This window comes from Schistocerca serialis, chromosome 7 (assembly GCF_023864345.2).
Source record: "Schistocerca serialis cubense isolate TAMUIC-IGC-003099 chromosome 7, iqSchSeri2.2, whole genome shotgun sequence".
Taxonomy (NCBI): Eukaryota; Metazoa; Arthropoda; class Insecta; order Orthoptera; family Acrididae; genus Schistocerca; species Schistocerca serialis.
In genome coordinates, this window is record NC_064644.1 from 46,771,741 (window position 1) to 46,784,759 (window position 13,019).

Here is a 13,019-nt window from a genome sequence, read left to right on the forward strand (position 1 = left end):
GCGAATATAAGAAGCCGGCAAACAGAGCATTTTTCGCCAAAAGACGCATCAAACATAAGTCTTAACTTGAGAAAAGATTTTTTTTTTACAATATACATCTGGAACATAGCAGTGTATGGAAGTGAATAATGGACGCTGGGAAATAGGAAAGCAAAACAATCGAAGCGTTTGGTATGAGGTGTCATAGTAAGATCCAAAACTTAAGAGAATTGATTAGATAAGAAATGATGATATCGTCCACAGAATGTATGGGGAAATCGTGAGAAACATTCAATAGAAGAAGGGGTGGGATGACAAGATATGTAGGCTAACGTAGGATTTGTAGAAGATGTAATAAAAATGACACGTTTCGTGATGGGCTTGTTTAGCAAGTGCATGAGCTCACGGAGATGCTCATCAAATCCCAATGTCAGTCGATACAAGAGAGCGATTATTCAACACGGAGAGGTTTACAGTTAAAAACTTGAGAGTATACTTTAGATGGGAGGCACGCGAAATATTACTTCCTCCCACATACACCTCGCCAAATGACCGTGAGAAGGAAATCAGAGAAATGCGACCTCGTGTACATAATTTGCTAATGGAACAGGACAGGAAAATGACAGTGGTCCCCAGAGTATCGTACGACGCACACCCTGTGGTAGCTTCCGGAATATTGTAAAGTATTTGCCTCTGGACGTCACGTAGCCAATATACAGTGGAACTGAGGAAGGAACCTAGAGGCTCCCAGGCCCTGCCCGCCACCACACCCTCCTGGTGTAAGACAACGGCCTGAGGAATGGCCTGTGCCATCCCCTGTAAAATACCCGCGTCCAGCGAGCTAGGGGTCTCCCGTGGCACACACGTGTCCCCTATTGTACACCAGGGGAATAAAAATACTTGCCATCTGGTGGGCGGTGTCTACTGTTGAGAAGATACGGAGAGGCGCTGACTCACGTTGTCAAACTGCAGACAAGGAGGTGATATCAGATGCTGGGGTGGATGTGACAACTGGACGACTCCACAGGACGTGGGATACCAGTTTCAAACGGATGACATACATTTTGCCAGGTGAAGGGACGCTTGTTAGAAATACTCTTTTTAACATCTGTGTGCCCTTACATTGCCAATACAGAGTGAAATGAGACGTTGGAAGGTAGATAGGGACTTAACGAAGGCAGAACTTCCATTCTGAACTGGCGACATGGAGTTTGTGCAGTGAAGGAATTGCAGCTACAGTAAACGTGCATATACTCTTCCTTTCTTGGCGCGAGAAATGTGGGAGGTGAAAAATATTTCACAATGATGTTGAACATTAATTTGACTCGAGAGAAGAAGAACATAAGCTATCCATCGGGTGTATGGTGACGCCCAGAGAAAGAACTCTGGAGAACGTGAAAATATCGTCCCGGACGACGCGTCGTTGAGGCAGTAAGGAGGACATATGTCATCGAGACGGCGAAGGGGACGCCTCCTGGAGAGAGTTGGGAGATGAGACGTGGGTTGTGAGTGTCACTGCCGCCAGCGCTGAGGCACCCACTTCCGGCCACTACTGAGAGATGCGTGCTGCCACGCCGACTGCTCGGCCACCGCCGCGACCGATGGCCAGCCGACTCCAGCATGCTGAGTCAACAACAGCCCGGCATCGCCCAGGGGCCGAGCGAGGTGGCGCAGTGGTTACCTCACTGGACTCCCATTCCGGAGGAGTAATTTTTCTAAACCGCTCCAAGTAAATGCTGTAATGGTTTCTTTCAAAGGGATCGGTCGGTATCCTTCCCCAACCGTGACAAAATCCGAGCTTGTTCTCCGTCTTTAATGACCTCAATGTCGGCGGGACGTTAAACCCTATCCTCTTTACTTCTTCCTTCCTTCGCCCTAGGGAAGGCGTTTATAGGTGAAACAACCGGTAGTCTGTTATAACAGTTTTCTTCGTCTCCAGTTGCGGGCCCTCAGACTAAGAGTTGGAATATTAAAAGTTTTGGCTGGTTTCGTTGTCTAGGGGATGGGATACGTAGTTGCCGCATTACAAGCCAAATACTGGTGAGTCTACAGTACACAATATGAATATACACTACTGGCCATTAAAATTGCTACACCAAGAAGAAATGCAGATGATAAACGGGTATCCATTCGACAAATATATTATACTAGAACTGACATGTGATTACATTTTCACGTAATTTGGGTGCATAGATCCTGAGAAATCAGTACCCAGAACAACCACCTCTGGCCGTAATAACGGCCTTGATACGCCTGGGCATTGGGTCAAACAGAGCTTGGATGGCGTGTACAGGTACAGCTGCTCATACAGCTTCAACACTATACAACAGGTCATCAAGAGTAGTGACTGGCGTATTGTGACGAGTCAGTTGCTCGGCCACCATTGACCAGACGTTTTCAATTGGTGAGCCGTCTGGAGAATGTGCTGGCCAGGGCAGCAGTCGAACATTTTCTGTATCCAGAAAGGTCCGTACAGGACCTGCAACATGCGGTCGTGCATTATCCTGCTGAAATGTAGAGTTTCGAATGGATCGAATGAAGGGTAGGGCCACGGGTCGTAACACATCTGAAATATATCGTCAACTGTTCAAAGTGCCGCCAATGCGAACAAGAGGGGACCGAGATCTGTAACCAATGGCACCCCATACCATCACGCCGGGTGATACGCGATGTCACCAAACACGCATGCGACCATCATGATGCTGTAAACAGAACCTGGATTCATCCGAAAAAATGACGTTTTGCCATTCGTGCACCCAGGTTCGTCGTTGAGTACACCATCGCAGGGGCTCCTGTCTGTGATGCAGCGTCAAGGGTAACCGCAGCCATGGTCTCCGAGCTGATAGTCAATGCTGCTGCAAACGTCGTCAAACTGTTCATGCAGATGGTTGTTGACTTGTAAACGTCCCCATCTGTTGATTCAGGAATCGAGACGTGGCTGCACGATCCGTTACAGCCATGCGGATAAGATGCCTGTCATCTCGATTGCTAGTGATACGAGGCCGGTGGGATCCAGCACGGCGTTCCGTATTACCCTCCTGAAACCACCGATTCCATACCTTGCTAACAGTAATTGGATTTCGACCAACGCGAGCAGCAATGTCGCGATACGATAAACCGCAATCGTGATAGGCTATAATCCGACCTTTATCAAAGTCGGAAACCTGATGGTACGCATTTCTCCTCCTTACACGAGGCATCACAACAACGTTTCACCAGGCAACGCCGGTCAACTGCTGTTGGGGTGTATGAGAAATCGGATGGAAACTTTCCTCATGTCAGCACGTTGTAGGTGTCGCCACCGGCGCCAACCTTGTGTGAATGCTCTGAAAAGCTAATTATTTGAATATCACAGCATCTTCTTCCTGTCGGTTAAATTTCGCTTCTGTAGCATGTCACCTTCGTGGTGTAGCAATTTTAATGGCCAGTAGTATACATGTGAATCGATTGGTCGAAGGTTCCTATGAGTCGGCAATTGCGAATTTTGAATGTAACAGAAATTTATAAATGAAACATTGCAATTAAATAAAACCTGCAGGTACTATTTTAACGACTTTAAATGATGAGTACGATAGCAGAAGTACCTTTAAGAATGCCATTTATTACTGTAAAACACTTATTGGTGTCGATAGTCCAGCAATTAAATAAAGTAGATTCCTCCTTCACGTAATTAGTTATGAACAACAACATAGCTCGCGAGATATTCACTTCTAAATTCACTCTACGTCCGCACTGCAGAAGCCACGGAAATCTCACAAGTGCACATGTCGGCTTTTGTATCCCTCCTGGAAGGCGGCGCGTGCGGCTGCTCCTGCAAACTGAAGCGTAGGCCGAATGTGGGAAGTGAGTAGGAGCAGGTGAGGTAAGACTCTCGGTACAGCTTTATACGTGAAAGTACATTTAACAGAGGATATTAGTCAATGACATACGTAACTGTGCACTGAGGAGCACGAAGTGCGAAGCCAGGTGTATCAAAGCTCACAGAAGTTACACACGCAAAATGTGTACTAGCTCGCCCACTATGAAATAGAAACAATGTTGCTTGGTCGTCTACACAGCGCCGGCTAGATGGAGCTGTCGTCGGTGTCGGTGTCGTAGTGCCAACCTAAGAACCTCGGCACTACGAAATATTTCTATCTGCCACGACCACGCGCAAAACTCAACATTCTCCAGGTCTTTCCTGCGACCGTCCGTCGCGCCTTCCTGTCCAGCTCTCCCCCTTGTCCTGTGGCACCCAATCCTGCTCTCCCACTTCCATACAGTCTCTCCATTGACTTCGGTAGTCGCCTACCGTAGTAACGAGCGCTGTGATTGGCTAAAGCGCTCCTGCCATGTCTCCAAGCCAACGCACACTCACAAACATAATGAAATACATACAAAATATTGGATTTACATTTAAATAACTTGAAATTATATAAATGTTCCTATGGTTGGTCCATAAACACGCTCTAACACACATTATTAAATATATAAACAAATTAAATAAACATATATCAAAGGAATAGAAGCAAAAGTAGGCCAGTAGCCTAATGTCTCTGTGCTTCCTAAAACACAATTTCTTCATGTATAGTGTATATCGGATATAAACAAATCATAGACGAATAAATATATATTTATAAGCATGCTGCTACCGTTTTTTCGTGTAACTGTGGAGTACTTACGGCCTGACGCGATCAATAGTAATCGGCCACTTTGATCTCCAATAACTCATGTACTATTCAAGTTACATGCCTGTAATTCATACCAATTTAGGTTTACACTAATAACTTTCTAAAGACACGTCATTCGACAAAAGCGGATGAACCGTTTAGATTTTGGAAATTCGTAGCTGGGTGTTACTTGTACAATTTACCGTCAAATACTAATCACACCATCAGAATCATCGTGCAAATAATGGTAATGTACATGTTTCTCTTTAAGGTATCATGATTCCTCTGGCTATTATTAATTTCTACATGAAATGGATTCACTAAGTCCGGCATCTTTGGCACTCCCGGTATACAAATCTCCACAAAACACAGTCCTTGACACAGCGTCAACATGGAATTCCCAGCCATGCGGTTGGCCATGGCCGCAGGCTGGGGCTGCCCCTCTTGCTCCGGCTAAAGTACGGCATCACTGGGTCGCTGACGAGCCCCTGCTTGCCGTGCGGCACGTGCGGCCCCGCCAGCTCCAGACTTAGAATATTTTCAGGACGCCACAACTCGCCCGTTACGTCACACAGTTTAACATGAATGCTAAAACCGTTCAAAATAACCAGCTTCTGAAATAACAGTTTTTCGGTTTGTTTTATTGCTGCTATTTCCAGCAATAAACATAGACTTCGAAGAAAGATTGAAAAATTCTAATGAAAGTGAAGGAGTAGGAGACCTCGATCGATATTAAGACGAGATTGTGGTTGAAATGAGTCTCATTGTCTCCAGCAAAGAGTCTGGATATCAAGGAGACTGGCGGTGCTTCAGCGAGGGCGTGCGCTCACAAGTTCATGACTTCCCTACATCCTCATTTTTAGATTGTACCAGTTTTTCGTCTTTAAGCAACCACAAAATTAAGGATCCAGTTATTATCTCAAGTTTATAGTTGTTGTTATTGTTGTGGTCTTCAGTCGTGACACTCGTTTGATGCAGCTCTCCATGCTACTCTATCCTGTGCAAGCTTCTTCATCTCCCACTACGTACTGCAACCTACATCCTCCTGAATCTGCTTAGTGTATTGGTCTGTTGGTCTCCCTCTACGATTTTTACCCTCCACGCTGCCCTCCAATGCTAAATTTGTTATCCCTTGATGCCTCAGAACATGTCCTACCAACCCGTTCCTTCTTCTTGTCAAGTTGTATCACAAGCTCCTCTTCTCCCCAATTCCATTCAATACCTCCTCATTCGTTATGTGATCTACCCATCTAATCTTCAGCATTCTTCTGTAGCACCACATTTCGAAAGCTTCTATTCTCTTCTTGTCTAAACTATTTATCGTCCATGTTTCACTTCCATACATGGCTACACTCCATACAATACTTTCAGAAACGACTTCCTGACATGTAAATCTATACTCGATGATAACAAATTTTTCTTCTTCAGAAACGCTTTCCTTGCCATTGCCAGCCTACATTTTATATCCTCTCTACTTCGACCATCATCAGTTATTTTGCTCCCCAAATAGCAAAACTCCTTTACTACTTTAAGTGTCTCATTTCCTAATCTAATTCCCTCAGCATCACCCGACTTAATTCGACTACATTCCATTATCCTTGTTTTGCTTTTGTTGATGTTCATCTTATACCCTCCTTTCAAGACACTGTCCATTCCGTTCAACTCCTCTTCCAAGTCCTTTGCTGTCTCTGATAGAATTACAATGTCATCGGCGAACCTCAAAGTTTTTATTTCTTCTCCATGGATTTTAATATCTACTCCGAACTTTTCTTTTGTTTTCTTTACTGCTTGCTCAATATATAGATTGAATAGCATCAGGGAGAGGCTACAACCCTGTCTCACTCCCTTCCCTACCACTTCTTCCCTTTCATGTCCCTCGACTCTTATAACTGCCATCTGGTTTCTATACAAATTGTAAATAGCCTTTCGCTCCCTGTATTTTTCCACTGACACCTTCAGAATTCGAAAGAGAGTATTCCAGTCAACATTGTCAAAAGCTTACTCTAAGTCTACAAATGCTAGAAACTTAGGTTTGCCTTTCCTTAATCTTTCTTCTAAGATAAGTCGTAAGGTCAGTATTGCCTCACGTGTTCCAAAATTTCCACGAAATCCAAACTGATCTTCCCCGAGGTCGTTTTCTACCAGTTTTTCGATTCGTCTTTAAGAATTCGGATTAGTATTATGAAGCTGTGACTTATTAAACTGATAGTTCGGTAATTTTCACATCTGTCAAGACCTGCTTTCTTTGGGATTGGAATTATTACATTCTTCTTGAATTCTGAGGTTAATTCGCCTGTCCCATACATCTTGCTCACCATATGGTAGACTTTTGTCCGGACTGGCTCTCCCAAGGCCTTCAGTAGTTCTAATGGAATGTTGTCCACTCCCAGGGCCTTGTTTCGACCAGGTCTTTCAGTGCTCTGTCAAGCTCTTCACCCAGTATCGTATCTCCCATTTCATCTTCATCTACATCCACTTCCACTTCCATAATATTGTCCTCAAGGACAGAGCCCTTATATAGACCCTCTATATACTCCTTCCACCTTTATGCTTTCCCTTCTTTGCTTAGAACTGGGTTTCCATATGAGCTCTTGATATTCATACAAGAGGTTCTCCTTTCTCCAAAGGTCTCTTTCATTTTCCTGTAGGCAGTATCTTTCTTACCCCTAGTCAGATAAGTATATTCTTACATTTGTCCCCTAGCCATGCCTGCTTAGCCATTTTGCACTTCCTGTCGATCTGATTTTTGAGACATTTGTATTCCTTTTTGCCTGCTTCATTTACTGCATTTTTATATTTTCTCCTTTCATCAATTAAATTCAATATTTCTTCTGTTACTCAAGGATTTCTACTAGCCCTCGTCTTTTTACCTACTTGATCCTCTGCTACCTTCACTACTTCATCCCTCAGAGCTACCCATTCTACTTCTACTGTATTTCTTTCCCCCATTCCTGTCAATTGTTCCCTTATGCTCTCCCTGATACTCTGTACAACCTTTGGTTTAGTCAGTTTATCCAGGTCCCATCTCCTCAAATTCCCACCTTTTTGAAGTTTCTTCAGTTTTAAGCTACAGTTCATAACTAATAGATTGTGGTCAGAGTCCACATCTGCCCCTGGAAATGTGTTACAATTTAATGGCTGGTTCCTAAAACTCTGTCTTACCATTATATAATCTATCTGATACCTTCGAGTATCTCCAGCATTCTTCCATGTACACAACCTTCTTTTATGATTCTTGAACCAAGCGTTAACTATGATTAAGTTATGCTCTGTGCAAAATTCTACCAGACGGCTTCCTCTTTCATTTCTTATCCCCAATCCATATTCACCTACTTTGTTTCCTTCTCTCCCTTTTCCTACTCTCGAATTCCAGTCACCCATGACTATTAAATTTTCGTCTCCCTTCACTACCTGAATAATTTCTTTTATCTCATCATACATTTCATCAATTTCTTCATCATCTGCAGAGCTAGTTGGCATATAAACATGTACTACTGTAGTAGGCGTGGGCTTCGTGTCTATCTTGGCCACAATAATGCGTTCACTATGCTGTATGTAGTAGCTTACCCGCACTCCTATTTTTTTATTCATTATTAAACCTACTCCTGCATTACCCCTATTTTATTTTACATTTCTAATCCTGTATTCACCTGACCAAAAGTTTTGTTCCTCCTGCCACCGAACTTCACTAATTCCCACTGTATCTAACTTTAACCTATCCATTTCCATTTTAAATTTTCTAACCTACCTGCCCGATTAAGGGATCTGACATTCCGCGCTCCGATCCGTAGAACGCCAGTTTTCTTTCTCCTGATAACGACGTCCTCTTGAGTAGTCCCCTCCCGGAGATCAGAATAGGGGCTATTTTACCTCCGGAGTATCTTACCCAAGAGGACGCCATCATCATTTAACCATACAGTAAAGTTGCAAGCCCTTGGGAAAAATTACGGCCGTAGTTTCCCCTTGCTTTCAGCCGTTCGCAGTACCAGCACAGCAAGGCCATTTTGGTTAGTGTTACAACGCCAGATAATCATCCAGACTGTTTCCCCTGCAACTACTGAAAAGGCTGCTGCCCCTCTTCAGGAACCACACGTTTGTCTGGCCTCTCAACAGATACCCCTCAGTTGCGGTTGCGCCTACGGTACGGCCATCTGTATCGCTGAGTCACGCGAGCCTCCCCACCACCGGCAATGTCCATGGTTCATGTGGGGTGGGGGGGGGGGGAGTTTATATTACATCAACAAAATTATATCAGTCAAAGGTGCCTTCTCTTCCAAGGAACATTGTGGATGTTTTTTACCTTACATGATGTCGCAAGTTTGTTGTGACTCCCCCTGTTCTTAATCTTTTTAAATCAATGAAGCGTTGTACTTCATTACCACCGCACTTCGTAAATACTTCCAAACTAGGAATGGTACAATTATGCTATATATCGGATGTCCTAGGTCGACAGTGAGAAACTACTATAAAGACCAAGTGGGTCAGGTCTTGCACACATGTACATTCAGTGTTTTCCTTCCTTTTCACGAGCAAAAGAAAGTCATAAATTGTATTTGTAGAGCTGTGGTCCAAAAGGATCTTTTGTTTATGAAAATAAATGTTTGTGATTAATTCCCCTACGTTCTGTCAGTCATTGTTCCTTATCCTTTCATAGAATATGCAATTGCCGCACTTAGTTGCAATCTAAGACGGTGTAATTCCTTTTATTGAATATGCAAATCCCACACTCAAGTGCAGTTTAAAACACTATGATTTCTTTCGTTTCATATGCAAATGCCATTCTCAAGTGCAGCCTAATATGTTGTAACCATTTCGATCATTACAGTGTAGCTGTAGATGCAGATCATCTGAACTAGTATTTGGAACGGGAGGAGTAAGAAACAGCCCAGTCATATTGATTTAGGTTTTCTAATTTACAAATTTCACATGCTTAATGCTTACCAAATACATACATCAGAGAAAATTTGAAAATGGGATCATATATGCTTGAGCAGGTGTCAATTTGTCGGTCAAGGGAAGCAATCAGCTAGGAGTTTCGAAACCGCTTGTTCACGTGTAATAGACAACTGGAAGGGAGATGTGAGACCAGGGCTCACCTGAATATCATCCCAGCGGCGAACGCGCCCTCGGACAGCAGCATGGGGTCGAAGGGGTGCCACTTCTCGCGAGGGTACCAGGGCTCCATGCCCTGGCTGTACTCCCGCTGAGACACACAAACACACACATTCACCATCGATGTTAAAGAAGTAATTTCATCTCTCAGATTCTGAAAGGTTTTCTGTCATCCGAATAATATGCTGTTTCGTTTTATTAGACAGTCGCGAGAAACCGAATTAGAGACAAATACTGTGTTAGAGACGAAGAGCTTGTTGTGGTACATGCTAATGCCATCGGTGTGACGTATGATCACAGGGTGGGCAAGACACCCGCACATTTCATCGTGGTCAGACAGTTGCTATTTGACTCAAGGGACACTCAGTCTACCTGCCACAACACCTAAGGTATTAAACGAGTAAAACTGCCACCTTAGAGTCTACTGACATGGGCAACCATGTGCTGATAGGAGGAGGAGATTAGTGTTTAACGTCCCGTCGACAACGAGGTCATTAGAGACGGAGCGCAAGCTCGGGTGAGGGAAGGATGGGGAAGGAAATCGGCCGTGCCCTTTCAAAGGAACCATCCCGGCATTTGCCTGAAGCGATTTAGGGAAATCACGGAAAACCTAAATCGGGATGGCCGGAGACGGGATTGAACCGTCGTCCTCCCGAATGCGAGTCCAGTGTGCTAAACCATGTGCTGATAGCACGAATTTCTGTACACTGACTGTAATAACGGATAAGAGGGACACGATGAATCATTCTCCAATTCAGTGCTGAAAAATAACAAGTGGTACGCTGCTATTCTATGCAGAATCATTGCCTCGGTACTGCTGAAGCAACCATCTCAATCTTTTCGTTGCAGATGTTCGAAGTGCTTCATGCAGCATAAAGAACAGCGTGGACGCAGGAACACAGCTGTTGGATGCTCTATGCCTGTAAATAGATTGCCCGAGGCAATTTGTCGCTGTCAGCGTTGTTACACGCTGATGGTAGAGTGCGAGTGCGTCGGGAACAACATGTGGCGATGGATACTTCCTGTTGCCAAGCCACAGTTCGTTCATGTGTTGGACTTATTGTCGCGTGGCGGATGTGTACATGGAATGGAGTGTGGCTTCAGATAGTTTTCCATCGTTTCTAATAGGCGAACAATCGAGCTATGGGCGACTGGAGCCAGCTACGACTAACATCCGTCAGAACCTAGTATGCTTGTAAATTTTAACAAAAGTCATCTTGTAAACACCATGAGCTGCAGAACCCGTCGTCAGTGGCATCTGGAGGACAACGAATAATTCTATATCTTCGATATCTACATCACAGCAGTCTTAGATATAATATGTAAGTAATGCCGTTATGTATAAAATTATTATCTTCTAAATATCGCTATGCTTGCAATTGTTCGTTCTTCTCTGAATCAGATGCCGCCGACGCTGCGTTCTACATCCGAGCACCGGATTGCCTATTAAACACTTTAAAAGTAACTGATTGTGTTTACATGATGTCCTTCGACAAATGTCCGTTAATTCTGTGCTGAAGTTACCGGCCACAGATCAGGACAACCTCTCTACTTATTCGATGTCTCGTGAGGCCATACCAGGATAGAAAAGCTACCTTCATCATGTAGAAACGGAATACTACACACTAATAGAGGTGTCCCTGATTGTTTCTCTTATGAACGTAACCTGTTCTGAGACATACATGCTTAACTGAGTGAGTGAGAAGCAGTCTATTGCCCAGGGCTACACCAGCTTAATTTCATTTCTTCTGTTTCAACAACTGGTAATCATTTTTTCTTAAACCTTACTTTTATCGGTGTACCTTTCGTCCACAGTCTAACATTGTTTAAAGTTGTGATCTACCGTAGTTTTATTTTAATATGCGGATTCAGAAATGCAGGAATTTGCTGATTACAGTATATCAGTGTGAATGTATACAAGATAATGTTACGCCTTCTCTGATAACGATAATTTTTATGTGTTGTGAGACTAAATTGAAACAACCACAATAAAATGTTATACTTCGAAAGTATAGTAAAAGATAACTAACAAAGACAAATATAAGAGTATATAATACACAGAGAAAGTGTGTAAAAGGAGGGGAAATTAATAGTTTATCTCACGTTATTTGTAGTGAAGGTAGCAGCGCAAATTCCCTTTATCTTTTTTTAACAGTAAATGACTTCTTTGCTTCTCACCAGAACAATTTGAAAAGTAATTTCCGCCTGCATTCCGCACGAGATAAAGCAAACGTAGAGACATCTAATGGACGTCAGTTACGTAGTCGTGTCCGGAAGGAACGAGAGTAGAAAATCACTGGTGACGTTCTAGTTTTAGTGATAAAGGGAATGGCTGCTGCAATAAAAAAACCAGACTACACTGAAGTACATGCAGACACTGAGTTTTCGTTTGCGAGGCATTAAAAATATCAGTAATCCCTAGATATCCGAACTGAAATTTGTGCAGTTTGTGGAGAGACTGTTATGCTGTCTCGGAACGGACCAAGTAATTCACGTGGCCAGGCGAGGAGTGAAGTACTGTCTGCAGTCGTCGACGAACTCGTGCAAAACGAGGACGATCGGCTGTTACGGATTTACTGCAACGTTTGACTTACGTTACGCGCACAGATTTGTACGACGTAATAACTGGAAGATTAGACTACCACACGTCTCGTGCTCGTTAACTGCCAAAATTTCTTTCTGATGACCATAAGACCAAGAGAAGGTGAGTTGAAACATTCTAGTTTCAATATGCATACCAAGGTGGTCACTTTACCCATTAAATTCTTACGGGCACGAGATGAGCGTTTCGTGCGTGAACGTCGAGACAAAACCAGTGAATTGACTGGGCTCGCATTGGTTCATCACAGAACTGTGTGAGTGAATTACTGTCTGACATTTTTTTCAGAAAGAGTTTATAGATACTGTCTTTTAGGACAAGACAGGAGTCTGGCTAATTCGGTTTAGATAACGAGGCTCTAAATCTTGTCAACAGTGTATAGCGACAGGTGAAAAAATCGAAGATAGTTAAAAATAAAGAACGTGCCATAATTTTGTCACATGACATGCTGCCATACTTGTTACATGAAAGGTGGATAACTTTTGAAAAGATTATTATCAGTGGTTTGACTGCAACAAAATTCACCCCCGATTTTGCTCGTTGTGATTCATACCTCTTTCGAGAAATGAAAAAAATGATTATTGTCTCAGTGTTTCCCAAACGTTGATTCAAGCTGTGTCAAAAAGTGGTTAAGGTAATTGACAACGGTGTTCTGAAACTAGGAAACACAGAAGGTGTTC

At 43.3% G+C, this 13,019-nt stretch overlaps 1 protein-coding gene across 2 annotated transcripts in view; it reads right to left on the bottom strand.

Annotated features, from left to right (window-relative positions):
• The window catches only part of LOC126412477 (transient receptor potential protein), a 451,880-nt gene that overhangs the window by 139,092 nt on the left and 299,769 nt on the right, over positions 1-13,019 (bottom strand). For both annotated transcript variants that reach the window (XM_050082094.1, XM_050082095.1), the window contains exon 12: positions 9,725-9,831. In XM_050082094.1, the coding sequence (XP_049938051.1) occupies positions 9,725-9,831 (107 nt within the window). The remainder of the gene's footprint in view (positions 1-9,724; positions 9,832-13,019) is intronic.